Genomic DNA, 27,796 nt, shown 5'->3' with positions numbered 1-27,796 from the left:
TTACAGAGAGACTGAAGTGCAAATGCTACCAACAACATGAGCTCCTTATTGAAGATGATAAGAAACTGCTGAAACTATTTTGAGCTCATCTTTGTTTTACACATGATCTGTACTGATCTGATTGATGAAATATATGCAATTAAAGGTAACTGTCCCTGTGTTCATAGTGCTCAGTGTTTATCTAATAGATGGAACACTAGAAACTGATCAGACAGGAATGTCAGGTTTGCAGTGACTCATTAGTTCCTGCTTCCTGCTCAGCTTCAGTGACTCATTTCACTTTGACAGTGAAAGTTTGGATCACTGTGTCATAGTCTGGAGTCTTCATCTGTGGTAAGTTGTTCTCTTTTTTTTGTTTCTTTGGTTTGTGGGGTTTGTGTGTGTGTGTTTGTTTTTGAGACAGGGAACAAACAAACAAGAACTTTATAACAAAACACTAAAATTTGTTGTGAAAAACTATGGCATTGTTTTTTTGCCACTATTCTGAGCACATGTAAAAAAACAAATGAGACCACGTAAAAAGAATTTGCAAGTACACGTGTTGCATTTTGAGGAGAAATTTATTTTGAAAGAAGAAAAGCTAAACTTGAGCGAACAAAATTCATTGCTGCATGCAAAAAAAATTAATTTCAGTGTTTGCTATGTCCCTGGTAGTAACCAGACCGAAAAGCAGCGCACATTTCGGTGCTTTATTTCGGTGCTTTTTTTTCCTGAGCTGTGATACACTTTAGATTCTAGCCAATCATTTTACGTTTCCGAGGATAGTAGGCGGGGCCAGGTACGTACGTTCTTTTAGAGCAGAGCTACAGATTAAAAATGCCCAAGGCGAAGCGGTCAAAGTCTGGCTGTACTTCACAGCAAAATATGCAAACTCAGCAGCCTGCAACAAGTGCTCGGGTCAAGGGCAGATGCTGATGGCTCAACAATCCAGTGAAGGATGACACAGGTCCGCCATCATAAATAGTGCTCCAAATCAGCTGGGATTGGCTGCAGGTGTGACGGTGAGCACAGATGCGTGGGCCAGGGACAGGAGCCCATAATGAGCACCGCCCTGGCAGAGGAGAGAGAGAGCACAAAGGAAAAAAACAAACAAAACACAGAGTCAGCCGGTGAGGAACGGGGACCATCACAAAGAAACAGTGATAATTTTCCAGTTTGTCTTTTAACTGAATATCCATATTTCCTGCAATGCAATTGATCTGTCTTGTAACTGTTTGTCTGAAGAGGAGTACATTTTAAATGATTACCTTTTAAGAATTTTATTTTAAAATAATGGAATTTTTTAAGGGCATTTTAGCATGAGAATGGCTTAGTGCAGGGGTGTCGAACTCCAGGCCTTGAGAGCTGGTCTCCTGCAGGTTTTAGATATCACCCTGGGTCAACACACTCGACTCAAATGATTAGTTCATTACCAGGCCCCTGGAGAAGTTCAAGACATGTTGAGGGGGTAATTTAACCATTTAAATAAGCTGTGTTGGATCAATGACACATCTAAAACCTGCACGACACCAGCTCACCAGGGCTGGAGTGTGTGTGTTGTTTTTGCAGATTTGATATATGCCCTTTTTTTTGCAGACATCTAGAATGAGTCGTATGAAGGATAGACATCGCTTGGTTTTGCAACATGTTGTGATCCTCATTTTTTTAACACAATCTTGTGGTGGTAAGTTGCACACCAACATTTAGAAAATCCACAGTTTAAAGTACTTACCTTTAGTTTTTAACAGAACATGAAAACAAACACTGTAACAACAACAGTTTATGTTGATTTAGTTAAATAAATCAGTTACATATCTTACTCAGCCTGATCTTGGAAACTCATGAAGTCTCCAGAATTACAAAACTGCAGAATTTGTTTGTGTGCCTAAATTTATTAGGTCAGCATCAGATGATTGGTCCAACTCAGCCAGTAGTGGCCATGATTGGTGATGACATCATTTTGCCGTGCCACCTGGAACCTGCTGTGGATGCTGTTGACCTGACTGTGGATTGGTCCAGAAAGGACCTCAAACCTAGATCTGTCTATGTGAGGCGAGAGGGTGTGGAGCTTCTGACTGAGCAGAATCCTTTGTACACAGGAAGAACATCACTCTCTGTCAACAAACTGCAGTGTGGAGACGTTTCAATGAAACTCTCCACAGTGCAACTCTCTGATGCAGGAACATACAAATGCCTTGTACCTAAATTTAATGCAGAAACTGTGGTGACGCTTGCTGTAGGTAAGTTTCATTTAATTTAGATTAATTTCTTCACTTTGCAATTTAGATGTGAAGAAAGACTTTAAGCAACATAGATATTGAAGGTCAAAGGGCACTCAGAATGACAAGTAGGATAAAGGAACACTTGTGTCAGCTCCAGTAGAAAGTGGATCACAGACATGTGAGTTGAGAATAGAAGTGCATTTATTTTGGGTAACCAAACCAGCTCTGATTTGGGCTAAAAAATGTTTCTTGAACATATATTTGGACTGAGCATACCGACACAAACTGACAAGAGGGAATCCCTACTGAATCATTGGCAATCTAGTATTCTGGCCATAGGGGTACACAACCTGACCAGTGTAGCACATGGAACAGCTGGACAAATAAGAGAGGTGCATAACAAAAACCAACAGTATTTATAATTGGAGGGGATTTGTGCACCCACTAAATGGGCATTTAGCCAACCGAGGGGGAGTTGGCCCCATGATAAAAACACTACAGCCAAGGAGGCCCTTTTAACGACCAAGAGGGACCAGAGGAACGTTGATTTGACAAAGGAAATACTTGGATAGGTACAAGTTAATTTCAGCCTATATACAGGAATTTTGACAAGAGCAAATGGAATAAATAAGAATATTCGAATTTTGTCCTGCCAGATTGGCAATGTTGATTTCACATATCATTGGGCCAATCTATAAGTCTCTTAGGACAAGAACAATGTGAGTTAAGATTGATCAGAGATAAATTTGGGCGAACAGTAACTATTTAATTCTTTTCTTTGCAGGTTCAGTTTCCTCACCAGTCATAGAACTCACTAATGTCAAAAATAAAATGGTGTTAGAGTGTAAATCTAATGGCTGGTATCCAGAGCCTCAGATGTTGTGGGTGTACAGTGAGGGAAAACCCATTTCTGTTGAACCTACAAAGAATGTCAGAGGTTCTGATGGCCTCTATGCTGTCAGCAGTAAAGTGACTGTGGAGAAAGGACAGAGCTACAGCTTCACCTGCAAAGTTCAACAGAAGAATATCAGTCAAATCAAAGAGACACAAATCCATGTTTCAGGTAGAAATGCTTTTTTCTTATATCACTCACATTAATTTTCAGTTACAGAAAGTAGAATCTAGAACATTTTGTCTCCTTGTATTTACAGGTGATCTCTTCATGGTCCAGTCTAATACTGCTGTTCACATTACCATCAACTTGGCTGTCTGTTTAATAAGCGTCGGGACAGTAATATTCCTAATATGGAAATGTGAACAAAAGAAAATCAGTAAGTTCAAACTTCATGGTACTTTTTACCCCAACCTCAAATTATCATCAGACCTTTTTAATGTCTTGTTTTAGTGTAACTGCCTTTAAAATAAAGGGCTACATAGTACAAATGTGCTTCAGATAAAAATGACACAAACACATAAACAGTAATGTTAAAGGCACCCTAGGGAAAACAGTGGATGGAGATTGCAGCATGACCAAAATTATTACAGCAATGATCTTGTAATCTCATTGCCTTTATAATTGTTGCTTTGAAGATGCAGTTAATGTAATTGCTGCAGGGCAGCGGTTTACCAGCAAAATTGAAGGCTCTCAACAACTTTACTTTTATAAAAGAATATAACCAGCGACCTGCTGAATGTGTAAAAATTTTCCTCTATTGTGACTGAGACATTTGGGGGGGGGGATAGGTAAAGATATTTGAGGAAATCACCCACTGTAAAATTATTGTTATAGCAACAATAATAATAAAAAAAAAACTTTTTGTGCTTCATCCTGATTGTATGTATTGCCATCAAAATATCATGTTCGCACTCATTTACTTCTATAAACAACAAAGTGAAAGGAAATTAAAATGTGAAAAATATGTATAAATATGTATGAATAGATATGTGATTTTGAATAAAATTGGCAGCACTTCTCTAATGTAATAGTAATGCTTCAAACTATCTATTTTTATTTACATTTTAATACTGGTATAGTAATTTAGAACTGCCAGCACATGTGTAATACATAGAAATTACCAAAATTTTATCCCTATGATCTACATACTTGTAGATAAATACAGTTAAATACAGGGTATTTATATTAACCCTTATATTGATATGTATGTGGATATACATTCTAATCAAGATTGTTTCATGTTTTTATTCATTTTTTAATTTAAATTAGTATTATATTATACAGTAATTAATAGTATTGAAGAGTTTAAATATTTTGGTTTGTTTGTTTTGTTTTAAGAAGCATCCAAGTATGTGTTTTAGCTCTCAGCGATATTAGGTTTAAACATTTTTTTTCCTGCAATTTTATTCTAACAGAAAACAAAAGCCTTGAAGATGAGTTTCAGAACAATGAGGAAGACTTAGAACATGTCCAACAAACCATTAAAAAACTCAAGGAGCAGAAGACATCTCTGAAGAACCAGAGAGAAAAACTCATCACACTGATTCAGGAGGACAAGGCAGAGAAGAAAGAAATCATGTTGGAGACTATCCCAGCTTTGGCTTTGGATAAATGCAAACAAAGGCAAAAGCTTACAAATAAAGAAAAGGACCTGGAAAAGAGAATGGAAGTTCATGATGAACTGTTAAAGATGACAGAAAAGCTAATGGAGGAAACAGAGAACATTATAATCCAGATGACAGAAAGAAAGGGAAAGTTAGAAAAAGACAAGGAACAAATTATTAAACACTTGAGAGAGAAACAAAGAAATGAAAAAGATTTTGAAGAAACTGTCAGAGAAACAAGCGAGAAACAATGAACCGGTGTGTAAGAACCCAGGATGAGTTTTTCTTTAATATGTCAATGCTAAAATCACACATACAAACTGTCATGTTGTGTTCAGTTTATGTTCCCAGTGTCTTCAGTAGTGAACCTAACCCTATTTTTTTCTTTTTTCCTCAGCAAGCAACAGAGTAACACAATAAATAAAACGTGGATTTTGCATTGCTGTCATTTTGCGATGCGATACCTGATATGTCTTTATTTATTTGCTTTAAATTTATATTATATACACTTAAACAAGACATTTTGACTGTATTTTATCATAGGAGATGTTGTTATGATAAAATGTATCAATATTTTTTAATCTTTTTAATCTTCTGTCTGTGTGAAAGTAAGAATTACACTGTGAGAGAAAGAAGAAAATATGCTGTATGTATTGTATTGTTGTGAGATCTGTGGTAGAAAGAGACTAAAGTCCCCCCCAGTCATCTCTAGATCAGAGGTGAGAGAGATTAAAAGATTAAAGAGATTAAAGGGTCTTAATATTCAGACTTATGTGAGTAAGGCCACACACCAGGTCACACTAATACGTTTTCGTTTGAAAACGCATCTTTTTCTCTCCGTTTTGGCCTTCAGTCCACACTGAGACGGCGTTTTCAGTCAAGGAAAATGGAGCGTTTTGAAGATGTTCTTCAAAGCGGATACATTTAAAAATGTTGTTTTCGCATCGCAGTGTGGACAGCGTACCTGGAGCCTTTTTGAAAACCATGACGCATTTTAGTCATGTGATGCAGTCATGTGACCAATTAAACTAAGACAGCGGAGGGCAGTTGTTACAGCAGTTGTTTTGTTTGCTCTCAATTTTGACAGCTCTATTAAAGATTAATATCAGTTTGTACATGCTCCAGATAGCTTTTCTTCAAATTCTTTAATTCCCACTCGCTTTTGCAACTTTGTACTTTTGTGTTACTCGCAGCAACAACTCCACCTAATTGTTAGTCCATTTAAAAAACTTGGTGCTTTTCCTCAACATTTTGCCGCAACGTTTTTGGACGTTTCAATGTGCACTCACAACTCTGTGAAAACGACTGAAAATGGTAGTGTGGACGCGGAGCGTTTTAAGATGAAAACGCCATTTTCAAATTTATCCGGACTAGTGTAGACTAAAAGCCTAAAAGTCATCAAAGTTCTAAAACGGAGCTTTCCCTCTATTTCCTCATAATAAAGCTTTTTTAATTTTAATCAAAGATGAATCAAAATATAAGTTTGATCAATATTAGATCACTATTTCAATGAGAAACAAAGTTTGATTAATGGAAATAACTGTTTTAATGTCTGAGTTTTGTGGTGGTGTGTAAGTGCTCATGAGCAACTTCAACCTTTACAGTTTTGTGTCTAATTCCTCACCAAGAGTCTGACCTTGGTGTGTGTGTGGGTGTGTGGTGCAGGATGGGGGAGTGAAAGTGACAGCCTGGGGCCACTAATTTAAGAAAATATCTGACTACAAAATGTATGATTTAATAAAAGAAGTTTAATAAAATAAGTCATTTTTAAAAAGTGAATTAACAGAGTTTAAAGATGTGAAAGTATTCCTCTGTGTTTGAATTATGTTACAATAAATTTTCATGTGAAAATGTGCTAAAGAATGTTAAGAAAAACAAAGGAAATGTAATGAATTGATTTTAAAGTTTAAAAGTACAAACTTTGTGTTAAATCATATTATAATTCAGAGAGACAGAGAGTGACAGATAAGGTGGACATAGGGTGATAAAATATCAACCACTTGATTGGATGTCCAAAATGTGAAGATGTGACGCCCAGTATGAGAAAGGGGAGAAAGGGTGAGCAGGTAAAAAATGGGGTATAAACAATGTTCCCTCTAATTTTTCACGTGTCTGAGCGAACACACAAACTCCCTGAGCGATCCCTTGGACCACTGTGAGCGACATCAGACGTGTGCACTGTGGTCATGCCAGCATTGAATCCATCCAAGTTACATGATTTATTAAGATAATCAAATCACAGCATTTACATTTATGTTAGACTACTTTTGATTAACTGCTTTAGCCCCACTTACAATGAAAATGTAAAACAAAAATGTAGTCATTGACCTGTGTAGTATGTTAACACTATTGGAAGTAAAAATAACTTGAACTCAAATTTTGAAAACACAACTTTCTTCTTTTTTCTTTTTTTTTATTTTTATAAAGCTCTGACTTGTATTATGAGTATGAGTCTGTGGTCTGGGAGAGAGTCCTGTAACTCTGTCTGCAAAATACAGTATATAATGACCAATGTTGGGCAATTAATTATATAGTTACTTCTTCAAAAAAGTAACTGAGTTTGGCAAACAACAAAGTTTTTTGAAGCTATTTTTTTTTAATGCAGCCAAGGTGTTTTTTTTAAATAAACATTTCAAACTATTTACAGAACAATCAGGTGTTCTGCATCAAATTTGATGCCATACAAATCCTTTGTGCCACTCCAAAAATAATTTCTGTCCACATAAAGGAGAACATCACAAGCCTGATACCTGCAGGCCTGACAACAGGAGATGTATCACTCCTGTAAAACCTGTAACATTCAGCAGTCGCCTCATTTTTCTGACACACACAACAAAACTATTGACTACACTACACACTAACTACATAAGATTTGCGCAATGTTGCAAATCTCTCACATCTCACATCTCAAAACACTGCCGTCACTCCTAAAACTTCCCCCCGTTTCTTAACAACTAGATGCCATGTTGCCATATCATTTTTTGATTGGTCGACATGGTACTTTTTTCGACCAATAGGGAAGGGTGGGGGTGTTTTTGGTTTTGTTTTTGCTCACAGGCGGAAAGCTCTTTCGAGCGTTTTTTCTTATAGACCGTTTCTTCCCGTAGTAAATATAAACAACGACAGTATTCAGGAAGAAAACCAGACATTGCAGATATTTTTATCATAACTCTGGTTTTACGTGGCCTATCAACACAATTTAAAAACTGGTATAAAGTCCACACTTTCTCCATCAGTTGTTCCGTCTGTCCTGCTCACATCTCCAATGGTTGTACACGTTGTCATTAACGTGGCTTCACTCCACATCAGCCACGCCACTTTGCTAGCTAAAACACCGGTGTCGGCACATAAGGACGCTGTCATAGCCTGTCAACAACGTTGATTAGCTGCGTATATACGAATGTGAATCGCATTATTGGCTGGACTATGGGATAAGGTGGCATCGTTCTAATCCCATATGGAGCAGCCACTGACTAACACTGCAAAACAGAATTGTTGAAGTTTTAATTTCAATTCAGGTTAGATTTTTTTGTGCGCAACGCAAGTTTTCTGTGCGCAGAGACCGTGCCAGCAGTGCGCAATTGCGCACGTGCGCAGCTTAGAGGGAACATTGGGTATAAAAGAGATTTTGGGTTCTTCCCCTTTGTCTTCTGTGAGATGAGCAGTTCAGAAGACTCGAGGTGAAAAGAGGGGAAAATTCTAGCAGGGACACTAAAAGGGGTAGTGGAAGTCCAAACTTTGAACCTGTGAATTGATTGTGGAATTTATATCTCTAATAAAATATTCTGCAATTAAAGTCTAAATTGTGGACATTTTAACTTTAAACAGTAAAGATAATGGTCTGAGTATTACTCTTTATTAGTGCAAATAGCTCTTACATGTTACCCTGCCAATCAAAACAGTAGTTGGTGATGACATGGCATTTTTTTTTTCGAATCTGCCATCAGTGTTGTTTCTAAGGCTGAGAAGTGGACCAGATCTAAGCACAAATAGCACAAGATGATAGAAATTACTTTTGAATGTGTTGGATGCATTTTGTATAACAGTCTGGATAAAACAATATTCAATACACTGTTGCTGTCTTTGTTCACCATGATTAATTATCCCAAAAGGTTGATTCTGTTCAATGAGGAAACTTATGACACTCACCAACTTTTTGATCATGTGAACACAGCAGGATCATGAGTCATCACTGAAGAAATCAAAAACAGCTACAACTTACAAAAATTCCTACAGCTGCTAACAAATGTATTATAAAATCTCGTAATTGGTACAAAAATTTGTTGAGAAAAATTAACTATTAAGTCTTTGGAATTTAATAATTGCTGTTATTGAATTGTGACTATAATGATTAATAAATAAGCTGAAGCTTATTTTTCATGTGGAAATAGACACTTACACAGTCTGATGCACAGAGCTGTGACATCCATGATGCTGTGTGGACAACTGACAGTGAGCATGGGATGTTCTACTGTGTGGTTTCTTTCTGCAGCGAAAGCGATGCTAAACAAAAACAGTTTTCAAAGAAGCTGCGTTGCATTCAAGTTACCCACAGTGTTTCAGATCACTATCTAAGAGAAGAAGGGAAAAAAAGCTTCAATTTTCCCACAGTGAAGGACTCCCACTAGATGCAGAAGAATAATCACCATCACCATGATGCAAGAGAAAATATGGTTTAAGAAGGAAACTCATTGACTCTGTGTAAAAAAAAAGAAAAAGAAAAATGGAATCAAGGTAGCAACAAGAGAAAATTGAAGGGAGCAGTGGGCATCTTTGACATTAATCTCAATGCCATCATTACAATGCTTTTTAACCCTCTGGGATCCAGGGTATAATTGACCGTTTTTGACTACTTTTGATTTTACCTCCATATTTCACCTTTAAAAACTTGGAGTTATTTTTTCATTTTGGCATACTATATTAGAACAAATTGATCTAAGTTCATACAAAAAAATTTAAATCAGAGTGGAAAAAAGTTTTACAATAAAATTCAATAAATAAAATAAATAGAATACTTGAAGTGCTGAGTGGCGTGATGGACATTTTTTTGTAGCAGCATTCAGACATGTTATTACAGTTGGATAAAAGCTGTGTTTGAGTCTAAGAGTTGTGTTTGAGTCTATTTGTCCTTACACTGAGTGCTCTCTGCCTGAGGGCAACAGTTTAAACAGGGAGTGGCCAGGATGTGAGGTATATTTTATAATGTTTTGGGCTTTTTTAAGACAGTGAGTATTGTGTAGATCTTCCAGTGTGGGGAGAGGGCAGCCAGTGATCTTTTGGGCGGTGTTAATGATCCTTTGGAGTGCTTTCCTCTGGTCCACTGTGCAGCAGATGCATATGCAATAGGTTAGTACACTCTCGATGTTGGCTCTGTAGAAGGACACCAGCAGTCTCTGTGTGAAGACAGGATGTCCAAAATACTCGCTGAAAAGCCTTCAGTTAATCCAAAATGCTGCAGCAAGAGTCCTGACAGGGACTAGAAAGCATATTTCTCCTGTTTTGGCTTCCCTTCATTGGCTTCCTGTTAAATCCAGAATCGAATTCAAAATCCTGCTCCTCACATACAAGGTCTTAAATAATCAGGCCCCATCTTATCTTAATGACCTTGTAGTACCATATCACCCTATTAGAGCACTTTGCTCTCGCACTGCAGGCCTACTTGTTGTTCCTAGAGTATTTAAAAGTAGAATTGGAGGCAGAGCCTTAAGTTTTCAGGCCCCTCTTCTGTGGAACCAGCTTCCAGTTTGGATTCGGGAGACAGACACTATCTCTACTTTTAAGATTAGGCTTGTAGTTGCCCTGATGCTTATCTAGAGCATAAATTATCTAGAGCAAAAAGAAGAACAATAAGTACTGGAAGTTATGGTATGGCCCCAACAGAGCTCTGATCTCAACATCATCAAGTGTGTCTGGGATTACATGAAGACACCGAAGGATGTGAGAAAGCACACATCCACAGAAGATCTGTCGTAAGTTCTCCAAGATGTTTGGAACAACCTACCAGTCGAGTTCCTTCAAAGACTGGGTGCAAGTGTGCCTAGAAGAATAGATGCTGTTTTGAAGGCAAAGGGTGGTCACACCAAATATTCATTTGTTTTAGATTTATCTTTTGTTCATTCACTGCATTTTGTTGATTGATGAAAATAAACAATTAACACTTCCAGTTTTGAAAGCATTCTTTGTTTACGGCATTTTTTTCTCACCTGTCTTAAACTTTTGCACAGTACTGTAAATTTAAATAATATACTGATAATGAAATGATTTTTAACTGGCATCATGGAGATGCTGCACATCTCAGCTAAACCTAATGAACCTAATCAACATAGTCAAACATACAAACAAACTTGTTGCTATAACTTTTTGCTATATTACAAAATCTGAATGTGAACAGAAATATATAGGAGCTACACCCTATTAATTATGCAAAAGGTTAATTATGCATGAACAATTAATGCCCAATTTCATTTTGTCATGTATGTGTTCTTACAGTTCAGCTAAAATTCCCTAAAGGACCTTGTTCTGTCCTCACTAAGTGTTGTCCTCGTGAACATAGACTCAGCTATACAGACAGCTAAACACTCTCCTCATCAAAATCAAAGGAACAGGCCGATGTGTTGAGTTGGATGATTTAATAAGGAAAAAGTGTGAAACTGTTGACAAAACCAGAAATAAACCAATAAAAATGTTGCATCAATATAAAATATAACAAACACATAATCAAAAATATAAGAACACTATATTTATCTGCTTAGTGAGTGCCCGAATAAAACATCAAATGAAATCACGCTCATGATCAAAATGTTAAAGAAACCTCATGGCATATGAGCTAGCTTAAACTTACTAGCTTAGGTTATACATGCATTCAAATTAAATACAAACTACAAACTATATCACGCCTTCACAACAAATAATAATGCACACAAGTCGTCTCAGTGATAACAAACAATATTACTTACAGATGATGCCGTTTATCAACTTGTGAAGGCATGGATGGCAACAGATTAACAGAAGTGAAATTGCCTCTGGCTAGATCTTGCAGAGTAAAAAATACACAATAACAACCACTAGAGGGCAAACTGCTGCAGAACAGAAAATACCTAATGCCAGCATAGACCTAAAAGAACTACAACCTGTCTTGATTATCTCTAGCTGGTGATTATGATACAATTGTGTACCATTCTGTTAATGATGAAGTAAAAGTTCAGTCATATTAGTTTTCAAACTTATGAATACTACAGAGATTAACTGAATGATTACTGCCTGCTAGACCTAACATGAACATACACTTTAACTTTAAAGCATCCTGCCGACTACAATTGGACAACAATGAATTGTACGTACGTACACACAAAGCACATACAAGAATTGTACAAACAATAAAGGTGATTTGTGCTGTCATTTGCATGGCCAGCAACCGTTATTCTGTAAGGGAAATGAAACATTTGGAAGGCAAATAATTTCGTCCATTTTCCCCAATTCAAATAAGAATGAAAGCAATGTGCTTAACAATAACTTCAATCCACAATCTTTATCAAAAGGTTGAGATAACTATAAGAGCTGAGGATGTCTATGATTTCACATCTAGTAAAATAACAAGTGATGGACCCAACATGTATCTTATAATCTCTTTCTTTTGTGAGCAGCTGTTGAAATAGAGCTTCAAAATTTAGGTTCGTCTTCTCCAAGACTCTGTTTTACATGGAAGTTACTCTGCTGCACTTTTCAGTGGTCCATAACTCTCAAATGTTGGATTAAAAAAACACTGAAAGTAGCACTGCTACATCAAACTTAATTAGTGTGCACAAATGCAGAACAACCTTTTGTGTTCTGTGTGTCTTTTACAAAAGGAAACGTAAAAATTTTATGATCATGTATGATCCATTTGGTGTTTTTCATTTTTCTGTTAATAGGACAGCATCAGCTCTAGGCTTTATTTTAAGACTAGTGATGTCTCTAAATGAAGCCAAACAGCCTCCCTTATTTCCAAATTCAATGGTGATAGTCTACATACAATATCTATACAATTTGTAAATCTTCTATAAACTCTTGAATACTCTTGATGATGAATAACTCAATAACACAAAAAAGGAACAAGTCATGGGGTTTGATTATATCGTGTGACTGTTAATCAACAATGTTTTGTCAGATAAGTTTACAAACCACCAGTTTAGACTTATCGTCTACTTCTGGATCTTAAGTGTGGTTCGAGTCTTGACTTAGCCCTGTCTTATAGTAGTAATAAAACTGAAACATTTCCAAACATTTTAGCATATTATATAAATCATTTACATCTCTCTGTTGTACTCAAATTCAACATGAGAGTTTTCCTGCTCTATGCAGAAACAGAAGAGGTAACACCAAACAATTTGGAAAGTTAAACCAGATCATGTACATCAATGCTGAGCACAGGGTAGTGCTGCTCACTAGACGTGACATGTTGAGAGCATTAAATAAAAGCACCCCAACAACCCACAGCCACACAGCACAGGTTATAGCCATGATGGTGTAGAAAGCTCTCAGCTTTGATTGGTCAACCATCTCCTTTTCCCCACCCCCTTCCCCTGGCCTTGGGCGAATCAACACACACAGAACAGAGAGGCTGCAGAAAGTTATGATTATTATGGAGAGAGCCAAAACAAAGAACAATGGGGCAGGTTTGTAGTTAGAGGGTAATAAAACTTTAACACCTGACAGTCCTAAACTCAGCAGCCAAACACAGCCAATGCTGATGTTTCTGATCCTGACCCCACGGGCATTCCTTAGACTCATGTAGGTGATGGGATGAACAACAGCCAGATAACGTTCTACACAGGTCAGGAGGTGGAAAAGTATTTCTCCATAATAAGCAATGCTACAGGCATATGATCCTACAGTCTCACTCACTAAGTGATTAGTGTATGCACCACAAAACATGATCAAACATGCTAAGACCCAGATCAGCTCCATAGCAGCCATGTGGTAGGTGAAGATGTCAGAGTGGCTTGCTGTTTTAAAGGAGCGCTGCTGCCGCCATCTTTGGTGACCAATATAAAAGATGATGACAGAGAGAGTGAGAAGGAGGATGATTCTCACTGTATAGAAGGGAACCATTTGGGATGAATTTGCATTTGTGGAACAGAAATAGTCCAGAAAATTGGTGGAAGTGGTGTTAAGTGACATATCTGCTGTAGGTCTGATGGAAAAAAAAAAAAAAAAAAAACAATTATAGGGACAAACAGGGGAGGGATCGACAGTTCACAATTAAAATGCATCTTATCAAGAAAATGTACTCCTAGACAGTCATAGATCAGTTACTATATCTTTGGGAGCAAAAGTGTGAGTAATAAACTGCTTCCTGAAATATTTTTTAAAAGGAATTTTACAGGACATATAATCTTAAATGTTAACTGACTTTTTAATACAAAACCAAAATGAAAAGAATTATTGACACTGGAAAAAATCTACCAACAAAGTTTGTGATAAAAACATAGAACTGATCATTATCATTGTTATCTACAATATCATTAAGTTGTTGGTTTGTTCACACTGAATAAAATTTAAATAGTCAGAGCCAGTATCTATGTTATTACAGAAGAGTGACTCTCTATATGAATATATGTTCAAACATAAAACATACTGTCTCTCTTATGATAGCATATACTCATGTAATCATAGTCAGTGTTCTTAGATTCACCTAATCAAGTCTGATTTAATCACGGAAAACCAACACAAAAACATTTGTGCAGTGGATACCATTTTTTTTTTTTACATGTTAGGGGTGTATAGGCAACATAGATTCATGTATGGACAAGTGTCTATTGTCTGCCTTTAGAAGGAATGAGTTAATTGCATAGCCCCTAATATTCAATTTATAATTAGTTTTAAAAAGATAAATAACAGCTTAAATAACCAAATAAGGCTTTTTAAATGAAGTTCTCACTATAATAAAAGACATTAAAAAGCACCTTTTTGGCTGAATTGTTTCCTCTGGCTCGCGTCTCCAAACTGATTGATTGCTCTTTAGACTAAATGTGCAGCGATGCTTCTGGGTACTCACACTGGGTAGTTCACACAGCAGCAGAGTGATAGGAGCTTTTTGCATGACTCAGTAGGTGGCACTTAATGCAAATCAAGCAGCAAATTATACTCTAGCCTTTGGAACACAGAGTCATATCACAGGGTACATGTGTATTATCAAACCATATTAAAACAGAATTCTTATTTTTACTAAAACTAAACTAACTAACTAACTCAACCTAAAACTAACAAAGAATTTGTGTAAAGAATGCAACTGGTTTAGACTCAGTTTTTTATATGTGACAGGTAACATGCAGTTTGGGCTGTCAACAATGTGGAAAGAGTAGTGTTAGAGTTTTTTAATGTCTACGTTTCCTTCACTCCATTACATGTGACCATATTCAAATAGCCTGTGATCAAAAGCAGGTGTTCATTCAAATTAAGCAGTGTCAGGCAGCCTCTGTAGCAGCAGCTAAGTACTAATCCTTTCCTATTAAAAAAAGGAAAGGAAGAAAAATAACAACAGCATGCTTTTTTAACTAAAGTCATATCCCTTTTACTTTCCATAAATACAAAGACAAAAAAATAAAATAAAAACACAGGTAGGAGATGTTTAAGCAGAAGTCAGCTGCACGATCACATCACTGTGTTAGAGAATGATGGACCTTTGGAGCTGACACATATAGTTAATCTCACAATTGTGGGGAGGAATAAAAGGGTCAGGGTAAGTTAAATCATTTGGACATTCAATTGCAAGAATCATTAATTACATCAACAGGTACCATTTGAATACTGCGGTCAAATGTACTAGTCCATCCATCCATTCGCTTCCGCTTATCCTTTTCAGGGTCGCGGGGGGCGCTGGAGCCTATCCCAGCTGTCATAGGGCGAGAGACGGGGTACACCCTGGACAGGTCGCCAGTCTGTCGCAGGGCCAACACACAGGGACAGACAACCATTCGCACTCACATTCACACCTAGTAGTAATTTGGATTATCCAATTAACCTATCCCCACAAGCTGCATGTCTTTAGACGGTGGGAGGAAGCCGGAGTACCCGGAGGGAACCCACGCAAACACGGGGAGAACATGCAAACTCCACACAGAAAGACCCCGGCCTGATGGTGGAATTGAACTCAGGACTTCTTGCTGTGCGGCAACAGTGCTAACCACCGTGCCACCGTGCTGCCTGGGGACTCGTCGGGGATGCAAAGCTATATGTGGAAGGAAACTGTGACCTAGGACAAGCTGATGGCATAAGATGTAAGTACAACTCCTCCGGTTTCATATGCAAAAAAAAATTATTGCGCTAGCTTACGTGGTTGCAGTGCTACCGGGATTTAAAAGTAGTTGCGCAAAACGGAGCGTGCCCGCTCCGACCGGTTTTAAAGGGTTAATGACTTTTTTTCTAAAAAAAGCAACCAGCAAGTAAGTAAGTACAATTTTATTTATATAGCATCCTTCTAGATAAAATATTGCAAAGTGCTTCACATAGAGATAACAAAGTATAAAACAAAAACAGACGAAAGTTAATAAAAATGCAATTCTAAAAACTGCATTTTTGTTTTTAGTTGTCTTTTAAAAGAAACTACTGAGTCCACAGATCTTAAGCTCAGTGGGAGAGAGTTCCACAGTCTAGGACCCTTAGTTCTCAGCCTTGTAAGCTGAATAACAAGAAGGCCCTGATCACATGACCTCAGGGACTTGCTAGGGACGTAGGGCTGTAAAGGTTTAATGATATAGGCTGGTGCTTGTCCATGAGGAGCTGGAAAGGTCAGAACCAAAATCTTAAAATGGACTGTGAATTCAATGGGCAGCTAATGCAGCTGTATTAGCAACAGTGTCACATGTGAGTACTTTGAGTATTTGGTCAGAAGTCTTGCTACTGTGTTTTAAACAATCTGCAAACGCTCCAGGGAGTTTTTGCTTAGACATGTAAACAGTGAATTACAATAGTCCAATCATGATGAAATGAATGCATGTATAACAATCTCTATTTCAGTGTGTGACACAACGGGGCTTAATTTAGAAATGTTTCTTAATTGATAAAAGCAGGACCGAACCAGAGATTTGACGTGAACATCCAGGGTAAGAGCAGAATTAAAGGTTACCCCTAGGTTCCATGAACACCCAAAGTGAGAGCCGGGTCAAAAATTAACCCTAGATTCCTGATAGACGATTTCACAAATGTTGAAAGGGGACCAAGAGCATTCCTTATCTTAGGTACATGCCTGTCAGGAGCACATAAGAGAACTTCAGTTTTTCCTTTATTAAATTGGAGGAATTTTCAGCCATCAAAAACTAAAAGAAGATGCACATTCTCTGTCATATAGGCCTGCATGAATAACCTTCGCCTTATTGGGAGCCGTGGGGTTTTCTTTTCTTCTTTCTCTCACCCTCTCTCTCGCACTTTTTTCGGCTTTGTACGTGCTTTGTCTCTAGGGGCCACCATATATATTTATATATAAACATATTGTGGCGTGTTGGGGGAGCAGCTAGTTCTCTCCCATCATGCCTTGGGACACATGCTACTGTTTAGATGTTGTTTTATTGTTTATGGTTACGCTACTTTTAACTGTTATCTTGACTGTTATGTTTGTACTGCGGTTCAAAGTCACTTACAGTTATTGTTTTATAGAATGAATGCAGTACCATAAGTGAGTTCTGTTATGGATGGATGGATGGATGTTAATCAGGCTCGAAGCACAGTGTAGCATCAGCAAGTGTGTTTAATAAAGAGCTCCCCCTATCAGCTTGGGGTCAAACAACAAGCTCCAACTTTCTGTAGTGCTTCTTTGCTAAGATTTCTTTGTCACAATATATAAATAAAACCATGTTTTTTTTTTGTTTTTTAACATATATTAGTAAGTCTTTTTGCAACAAAACAACCTGAAGAGCCGGTTGGGAGCCAAAAGAGCCGGTTCTCTAAAAAGAGTTGGAAATCCCATCACTAGTAACTACTGCCCCTCCCCCCTCTGTCCAGCGCAAGCACAAGGCTCACGTGCGGAGTGAAGCAGAAAAAAAATGCGAGAGAAAGAGGGTGAGAGAAAGAAAAATAAAAAGCACGACTCCCAGAGCCATTTTTGGGAGTATTTCGAGGTGTTATACATTAACACAACCGTTATATCCCACATTGTAATAATATGCATGCATTAAGTCCATAGTAATTACATAAATTGCAAAAAAGTGCAATAAACTACAAAAAGAATGAAAATTATTTTTGTTTTGTTTTTTACACATATTCCTAGTTAGAGAAATTTTGGAGGTATATCCCTTAAAACTGTAAATGCAAAAAAGTTGCACAAAATAGTTTCCAACCACAGGAAATTTATTTTGAGTGTCTTCATAGTTTTATTTTTGAAATACACCAAATTTTATGTACTGCAGGAAAAAAATATTTTAATGCAAATTTGCAAAGAAAAAAAGAAGAAGAAAGAAATAGCATGTGGATCAAAATAAACTATTTCCAACAGTTTAATTTGAGTTCTTAACATCACAGGAACTATACAGAAAGGCATAAACTCAAACATAAATAAAAAAAAAAACACCTATCTTTGTAAATGCTCTATAGGAAAAAACTACATTTTCTGAGAAAATGACGTCACTACAGGTAAATAATTATCTGTAAAGTTTGGGATCCAAAAGCACTATAGCCTGCCTGAAAAAGCCCTAGCTTTTGAAAATATGCTAATGGTAAAGTGAAAGCTGTCATAATTCAGGCTTGTAAGTTTCCAAGCTCATGAATGATTACTACCTGGCAGGCAATATGTTTGTACACAGTCATGTGACATGTGTACTTCTGAAAGACAAATCATTTATTTTGTTTTGCATGCAGGGCAGCTGGGATATGCAGCAGCCCAGCCGTGACCCTGACAATAATAAGCGGGAAATAATGGATGGATGGAGCTCTGAAACCCTTAATAATCATCTTTGTAAACTTTGAATCTCAAGGACTAAAAGAAAAATAGTATTCTGGCGCTAGATCAAATTAGATCCAAATATTTTAGCATACTTTTTGTTTCTAGATCATGTAACTCTATATTCTCTTGTGTACTCAAATTCAATCCTTGTCTTCACTTGTTGGTATTACAGCAACAGGAGAGTTTTCCTGCCCTGTGAAGATATAACAGAGGTAACACCAAACAGCTGGGCAAGTTAAACCAAACCATATACACCAACATTGAACACTTGCTAGTGCTGCTCAGCAGAAGTGACTCCTTGAGAACATTTGATACAAGAAAGCCAACAACCCATAGCCACACAGTGCAGGTTATAGCCGTGATGGTGTAGAAAGCTCTCAGCTTTGATTGGTCAACCATCTCCCTTTTCCCACCTCCTTCCCCTGGCCCTGGGCGAATCAGAACAAAGAGTACAGAGAGGCTGCAGAAAGACATGACTATTATGGAGGGAGCCAAAATGCAGAACAGTAGGACAGTTTTGTAATTAGGAGGTAATAAAACTTTAACACATGTCATTCCTAAGCTCAGCAGCCAAACACAACCAATGCTGATGTTTCTGATCCTGACCCCACGGGCATTTCTTAAACTCATGTAGGTGATGGGGTGAATGACAGCCAGGTAACGCTCTACACAGGTCAGGATGTGGAAAAATATCTCTCCATAATAAGTAATGCGAGAAGCATGTGATCCTACAGTCTCACTCATTAAGTGATTAGTGTATGTGCCATAATAGATGAGGAAGCACCCCAAGACCCAGATTAGCTCCATGGCAGCCACGTGGTAGGTGAAAATGTCAGAGTGGCTTGCTGTCTTAAAAGTGTGTTGCCTTCGCCATCTTTGGTGACCCACATAAAAGACAAGGACAGAAACAGTGAGTAGGAGTATGATTCTCACTGCATAGAACGGAATGAATTTAGGTGAATTGTAGGAGCAGAAATAGTCCAGAAGATAGTTGGAGGTGGAGTTAAGTGACATATCTCCTGTATGTTGTAGGTCTGAAAAGAAAAAAAAACACAATTAGAGAGACAGAAAGGGGACGGATTGAAAGTTCAGTTATGATGCATCGTTTTAAGCAACTGTACTTTAAGGCAGTCATGGACCAGTTAGTATAGCAAATATATAAAGCAAGATATATGGAATTATGTAGCAAAGGAAAATAGAAACATATCACCAAATGTTTTATATTTTAGATTCCTCAAAGTAGCCACACTTTGTTGACAGCACTGCAAACCCTTGGCCTTCTCTCAGTGAGCTTCATTATGTAGTCCCCTGTAATGGTTTCCTGTCACAAGTGTGCCTTGTTGGCGTTCATTTGTGGAATTTAACAACACAGTGTTCTAGTAGCAGACACATTTCTACAACTGTTCAGAGGAGACTGCACGAATCCAGGAATGGACATTAGACCAGTGGAAATCTGTGCTTTGGTCTGATGAGTCCAAATTTGAGATCTGTGGTTCCACACATTGTGCTTTAGTGTGATACAGAAAAGGTGAACAGATAGTTTCTACATGCATGGTTCCCACCATGAAGCATGGAGGAGGAGGTGTGTAAGGGGTACTTGTCCATTAAGTATAGTGATGGAGTGCTGCACCAGATGGCCTGGCCTCCACAGTCACCTGACCCAAACCCAAGTGAGATGGTTAAGGGTGAGATGGACTGCAGAGTGAAGGCAAAAAGCCCAACAAGTGCTCAGCATCTCTGGGAACTCCTTCAAGGCTGTTGGACAATCAGGTGCCTACCTCGTGAAGCTCATAGAGACAATGAGAGAAAGAGTCTGCAAAGCAGTAAGCAAAGCAAATGGTGGTTATCTTTAAGAATATAAAATATAAAACGTTTTGAGTTATGTAGTTAACAAAAAAATTATGAAATAAATTCATGTTTTCATTCATAGTTTCCATGCTTTCAGTGAAATAAGAAAGACCATTAAATGAGAATGTGTCTCCGAACTTGACTGGCAGTGTATGTTCCAATACAAAACACACTGTGTCCCTCATCCATGATATAATATAATTATGTAATCCCAGTCAAAGTTCTTACATCTACCTAATCAACAAACAAATATTAACAAGATGTCTGCTCTAATCACACATAAAACAACACAAAAACATCTGTACAGTGGATAACATTTATAAAAAATTAGTTAACACAGAATAATTTATGGCAGAGCATCCTTTGTCTGTGCTGCTGTCAGAAGGAATCATCTAATATCCCCCAAAATCTTCAAGATTCATCTTTTTTATGCCAGTTGCATCAGTTTAAAAAGATACATAACAGCTTAAATATATTTTAAAAAGAAGGCATTTAAAAATTAAGTCACTAGAATAAAAGATATTAAAGAGCACCTTTTGGTTGAATTGTTTCCTCTAGTTCACGTCTCCAAACTGACTGACTGCTATTGACCCTAAACGTGCGCTGATGCTTCTGCTAGTGTTCAGGGTGCTCACAGTTGACACAGCAGTAGAACTATGCGAGCTTTTTGCATGAATCATTAGGTGACACTTAATGTAAATTACAGCAGCAAATTGTACTTCACAATTTGGGTCACAGAGCAGTGTAGTAGGTACATCTGCATTTTCTAACCATGTGGAGACTTTATGTAGTGAAAATAGAATTCTTATTTTCACCCAAATCAAAACTAACAAGCAGTTTGTTTAATTGATGAAACTGGTTTAGATTCAGTTTTTAAATGTGACATATAGTAACATGTACTTTGGACTGTCAACAATGTGGAAAAAGTAGTGTTAGAGATTTTTAATGTCTATGTTTTCATTCATTCATTACATCTGACAGTGTTAAAAAGGGCCTGTAATTAAAAGCAGCTGTTTATTCAAATTAGGCAGTGTCATGCCACCTGTGTGTACATAAAGAAGATTTATGGGATCTCATTTCCATTCTTTATGGAAGCGGAGAACTGCCACCCAGGCCAAAGAAAAAAAGAGCTATATTGCATTATAATGAGAAGACCTTTTTGTTTGAACAATATGCTTTTCATGATAGTACAATATACTTTTCACATTCAACATAATATCACGTTGTTACAATATACATACTCATCATGTTATAAAAAAGCCTTTCACGCTCTTACAATATAAATATTATATTGTACGAATGTGATCATGTACTCTAGAAGTATAAGTATATCCTATCCTAATCCTATATAAAAGTATAGCATTATAAGGCCCCGAAGGTAAAAAAAAACGACATTTTCCTGAGGTCACTTTCGGTTTTAGGCAGGTAATGGTGGAGGAAGTGTTTTGAACAGCTGATCAGATCCTCAAAGCATGCTTCTGGAATATTATGTTTTTGTTGCTGCAAGTGCTTTTTGTGCAATTTTTGCAAAGCTATGTGTGGAAGTACAACTGCTCCAGTTTCATATGCAAAAAAAAAAAAAAAAAAAATCATTGCGCTAGCTTATGTGGTTGCAGTTCTACAGGGTTTTAAAAAACTACTTACTGTTCCAACCTTCTGTACCTCCTGATTCTTTTGATTCTGAACTGGTATAAAACACACGACTCGAGACATCATACTTCACTTCCCGTGTTCTTCTTTATTTACCCATGCACATGGGGAGATGTGCACAGCACGAAGCCTCCTGCAGATCTGAAGGCCGCTCCTTCAGTCATGTACATTTATAACTTTTGTCACACAATACATTTACACACTTTGACCTGACCCTCCACATGTGACTGTGATCACTGAATCCATACGCTCCATCCCATGACCATGTATGTGTGTAACTGTCGTGTCTCTTACCGCTATATGTCCTGGCTCCCTGCTCCTCCTGCTATGAAGATATCAAAATGCCCTACTTCTTTTCCCTGCTTGCTTCTTACTTAACCCTTTAAGACCTACTATAGAACCAAGTCCGCCAGAGCTTATATTATATTTTTACATGGTGTGGTGCCATTTTTGGGAGCATTTCAAGTTGCTATCCATCAATACAACAATTATAGCCCAGATTTTAATGATATGTATTCATTAAGTGCATAGTAATTACATAAATTGCAAAAAAGTGCAATAAACTACAAAAGAATTGAAAATCGTTTTTGCTTTTTTAACATATATTTGTAGTTAGAGAAATTTAAGAGGCTTATCCCTCAAAACTGTAAATACAAAAAAGTTGCACACAATAGTTTCCTACCACAGGAAATTTATTTTGAGTGTCTTCATAGTTTTATTTTTGAAATACACCAATTTTTATATACTGCAGGAAAAACGAAAATAAATATTATACTGCAAATTTGCAAAAAAGCAGCATATGCATCAAAATAAACTATTTCCAGCAGTGCAATATGAGTCCTAAGCATCCCAGAAACGACACAGAAAGTCATAAAGTCAAAGATAACTTTTAAAAACACCAGTATAGGCCCTGATGGTAAAAAAAAAAAAAAAACATTTCCGTGAAAATGACGTCACTTCCGGTTTCGGGCAGGTCATGGCAGACATGCAAAAGTTCGCGCTGACGTCTATTCCAACGTAGGAAGTGTTATGAACAGCTGATCGGATCGGCAAAGCGTGTTTCTGGAATATTATATTTTTGTTGCTGCAAGTGCTTTTTATGCAGTTTTTGCAAAGCTTTATGTGGAAGGAAACCGTGACCGAGGACAAGCTGATGGCGTAAGATGTAAGTACAACTCCTCCGGTTTCATATGCAAAAAAATTATTGCGCTAGCTTACGTGGTTGCAGAGCTACCGGGATTTAAAAATAGTTACGCAAAACAGAACGTGCCCGCTCCGACCGGCTCTAAAGGGTTAAGGCCAGGTCAGAAGATCATCCTGTGTACATATATAGACACATCACTGGCGTCTCCTCTCCTGCATTATCTACCCCCACAGTTACACACATGATGTTTCACATGATCTCTCCCCCTCCTCAAACTATTCATACTTTATTATTTTGCTGCATTTCTACAAACAGAGGCCTCTTGTTAGCAAGCAAACCTAATATATTTATCCACATTACGCAAAACGGAGTGTGCCCGCTCTGCTTGGTCAAGTTTGCTGTCTAAGGACAGCACTAGCAAGCACTCTCTGCTTATGTCCAAAAACTAAAAAAACAAAACAAAAAACACCCCTTTGTATTGGTGGAAAAATGTACAATGCCAACCAATGAAAAAATGGTATGGGAACATCACATTTGGTTGTTTAGGAAAAGGGGGACGTTTTAGGAGTGATGGCGAGGGAGAGTGAGACAGAGAGAGAGAGAAAGAAGGCAGAAAAGCAAGAAAGAGAGAGAGTTTTTGGAGTGTACAGTTAGTGTGTTGTCTTGTGCAGTGTAGTGGATAGTTTTGTGTTGTGGGTCAGAACAATGAGGTGATAGCTGAATGTCACAGTTGCTGCCAAAAAACCACCAAAGACAGATTACAGTGTCTCCAGGCAGAAAACAGGAGCGTTTCTGATGGCACAGATTTCTGCCCATACGATCTCTACCAAGATAAAAAAAAAGATGAGAGAGACTGGTGTCACGACACTAGTCAGTCTTTTACCTTTTCACAAAAGGTTAAAAAGTGATTGTCCACAATTTAGACTTTAATTCCAGAATAGTTTTGCACAATATTTAATTAAAACAATTTTGCAAGAGGAAAGCAAAATCAAATAATATCAATAACAAAAAAATGATCAAATAACATGTATCATATTTATCTACTTAACCTACTCTGAGCTAATGCTGATTTTGTTCTTGTCTTTAGCGGAGAGAGGCTGAAGAAAGGATGAGCATACCTGGATCCATAGATGCACTTATTGATGATAATCTCCCAGAAGGAAAGCAGCATTCTCTGGGCATTTTGTAGAAGTATGATGTAACCCAAAATCCTTCTGAATTAACCATCTAACACAGCAAAAATGAGCAGAGAGGAAAGCCAAAAATATACAACCAGTTTGCAGAGGTCGGGTTGGACTGGGTCAATAACTCTACCATCCCTCTTTGAATTTTCAACTGTGAACCTCTTATATCCAATCATCTAAACTGCTCATCTCACAGAAGACAGAGGGGAAGAACCCCAAATGTCTTTTACTGCCCACTTTTATACCACCTCTAACACCTAGCCTCACCTCTGGGGACATGTAGTCACATCATTAACATTTAATCACCCACACGTTACCATCCTCTCTCTGACTTACATGATCTAACACACAGTTTAAAGTTTAAAATCACTTCATTATATTTTCTTCATTATTCTAAACACAGAAATTCTAACATAGTTAAACATTCAACAGCATGTAAATGGTAAATGGCCTGTATTTGTATAGCGCTTTTACTAGTCCCTAAGGACCCCAAGGCGCTTTACATGTCCAGTCATCCACCCATTCACGCACACATTCATACACAATTCACACAGTGAATTAAATATAATTCACTTCATGTTTCATTCAATTATTCATTAGATTCATCTTTAGCAAATTTTCACATGAAAATTTTAACATAATCTCTTTTTAATTGAAGTACACAGGAATATTTTACTTTTTTGTTTGTCAATCACCATCTATTTAATACAAGTTCTTTTTATTAAATCCTACATTTTATAAATAAACCATTTTCTGTGATTTGCACTCCGATCATTTTAATCACTTAAAGGTGGATTCCCCCCCCCCCTCTCAGCTGTGACAACAAGCAGTAGCAAAGGGGGACTTCAGTCTCTCTCTACCTCATGTCACCTGACACATCTTGATTGACACTCACTGCTTTACAGGATTGACATTAAGTTTAGAACGATGGACGCACCAACATCCTAAACTATTTATACCAAAATACAACCAACTTCTTGAATATTCTCAGAATTTTAAAGAACCCACCATTAAATCTTAACAACCATCTAAAAACAAACGCCCAATCACTCAAAAACACAACCTAACACCCCAGCAAACAGTCTACACTCCATCAATTACAAATATACGAAATAAAACCACTGGATAAGTGCAACTGAAAAGCAATAAATAAAATTGAAGTCTTTCTTCTGATGATGCTGTCTAAGGGACGCATGCATAATGTAAACAGAAGTGGTGCTAGCATGGACCTTAGTGTGTGAAGAGGACTTTCCATTTACATGAAGAAATCAGAGTCAGTTAGATAGATATGATGCAAACCACTGCAGCGGCAGTACCTGTAATACCTACAGCGTGCTCTAATCGCTCTAGTAGGATATTATGGTCAACAGTATTTTTCGAACACTGCACTGAGGTCAAGCAGGACAAGCACAGAGTTAAATCCACTGTCAGAGGCCATGAGAAGCAATGAGCTCTGAAACCTGACTGAAACTCCTCAAATAAACCATTCTAGTACAGTTAGCTGTTTTACGGCTAATGCATTTTATTTATTTTGGCACTGGCAGGTCATCTAACTAGTCAAACACATCAGTTCCTGCCATATGATAAAACCAGTGTAAGCATTACTGAAATTACATACGGGAACATTCAATTTTAAAGGAACTACAGCATTTATATTCAAGATAGCGGTCTTTTAAGTTTTCTTAAATCACTATTTTCATTCTTTTTCACTTGCAGCTCAGTTACATTCAGGAACCAAAACTACAAGCACACAATGACAAAACCTCTGCAATTATCTGAAAAACTCAGTACAAACCAACTATGCTGAACAGATTCTGCTTACATGACAGTGAAAGGTGTGAAGACAGGTCCCTTTGTTTTAAAGTATTTTTTATGAAAACATAAAAGTTCCACTGCAACAATTGCCCTGACAACTACGATAAATACTCAACTAGAATTCATCAATAGTTTCCTAAAAGAAAAGCAACATGTGAATTTTCCTGCTCTGTGTAGATAAAGCAGAGGTAACACCAAACAGCCGGGAAGGTTAAGTCCCTCTACACTTATTTCCACCAAACACTTGGCAGTCTTGCTTATTACAGGCATATTGTGCACTGGAACAGAGACAAGCAGCCCAATGCACCACAACCAAAGCACGGATGATATAACTGTGATGGTGTAGAAGGCTCTTTGCTTTGATTGGTCAACCTGTTTCTTTTCTCCACTTGCTTCCCCTGGCCCTGGACGAATCAGAACACGGAGAACAGCGAGGCTGCAGAAAGATATGACTGTTATGGATAAAATTAAAACACATAACAATGGTATGGAGAGTTCATTATGCATAACTAGAGCTCCAAAGCTCAGTCCAAAGCATAGCAGCCAAGCACAGCCAATGCTGATGTTTCTGATCTTGACCCCACGGGCGTTTCTTAGACTCATGTAGGTGATGGGATGAACAACAGCCAGGTAACGTTCTACACAGGTGAGAATGTGGAAAATGATCCTCCCATAGAAAGTCATATAATAAGCATTTAATCCAAGGTTTGTCAGTGCTGAGTTATTAATATAATTGCTACCAAAAACAAAGAAGCCCCCAAAGATCCAGATCAGCTCCATGGCAGCCATGTGGTAGGTGAAGATGTCAGAGTGACTTGCTGTTTTAAAAGAGCGCTGCTGCCGCCATTGTCTATGGCCCAGGTAGAGGACGATAGTGGAGAGAGGGAGGAGGAGGAGGATTCTCAAGGTATTGATGGTAATGCTTGCGTATCTGTAAACATTGGAGTTGTTGCAATCCAGAACACTTGAGGTGGATGAGGTGTTAACTGATATATCTGCCATATCTCCTGTATATTGTAGTTGTGCTGAAAAAAGGGAATTCAAGAGACAAATAAGGAGACAGAAGGTATAGAGTAGAAAAAGGAAAAAAGAAATTGAAATACTTTTAAGTTACATTTAATCTTGGTAGGGTATTCATGTAATCTCACATTTTCTTAGTAGTTACATTAACGTTACCATATACTATCATAAGAAAATATTTGTTGACAAATATTTCTTAATAAATGAATGGTAATAATAAAAAAAACAAACAAGAAAATTACGTACACTGACAAAATTCATTTTATACTTTTGTAACAGAATGCATTTTATTCTTGTTATGTGTATACGTTTATCTTTATGCTTGAAGCTATTACTGAAGCTCTGTCACTACAGACCACATTTAATAAGAGTTTCTGCTGGTGCAAAGTACTTTTTTATGTTGAACAGCTACCAGGATTTAACACTAGGAGTCCCAGGTTTCTACCTTTCTACCTTTAATAGAGGCACAGTTGTGAATTTTGTAATTGAATGCAGTAAACACAGGAAATTTTGTGGCTGG

The 27,796-nt window shown here is 37.5% G+C and overlaps 1 protein-coding gene across 1 annotated transcript; it reads left to right on the top strand.

Annotated features, from left to right (window-relative positions):
* The first annotated feature begins 1,523 nt into the window (after positions 1-1,523).
* LOC113015417 (butyrophilin subfamily 3 member A2-like) lies at positions 1,524-5,168 on the top strand. The gene is made up of 6 exons (XM_026157455.1): positions 1,524-1,663; positions 1,878-2,219; positions 2,986-3,264; positions 3,353-3,534; positions 4,435-4,444; positions 4,512-5,168. The coding sequence occupies exons 1-6, from the start codon at positions 1,558-1,560 to the stop codon at positions 4,952-4,954; spliced, it is 1,362 nt and encodes a 453-aa protein (XP_026013240.1). The 5' UTR covers positions 1,524-1,557; the 3' UTR covers positions 4,955-5,168.
* The last annotated feature ends 22,628 nt before the right edge of the window (positions 5,169-27,796 follow it).

The sequence above is a fragment of the Astatotilapia calliptera genome, chromosome 3 (assembly GCF_900246225.1).
Source record: "Astatotilapia calliptera chromosome 3, fAstCal1.2, whole genome shotgun sequence".
Lineage (NCBI taxonomy): Eukaryota > Metazoa > Chordata > Actinopteri > Cichliformes > Cichlidae > Astatotilapia > Astatotilapia calliptera.
This window is presented reverse-complemented; position numbering and strand designations above follow the sequence as displayed.

Bases quoted from the DNA above. Each gene is read 5' to 3' on its own strand.
- LOC113015417 (XM_026157455.1), top strand. From the start codon at position 1,558: ATGCCCTTTTTTTTGCAGACATCTAGAATGAGTCGTATGAAGGATAGA. The intron at 1,664-1,877 runs GTAAGTTGCACA...TAAATTTATTAG, and splicing joins TTTAACACAATCTTGTGGTG to GTCAGCATCAGATGATTGGT. The intron at 2,220-2,985 runs GTAAGTTTCATT...TTTTCTTTGCAG, and splicing joins TGTGGTGACGCTTGCTGTAG to GTTCAGTTTCCTCACCAGTC.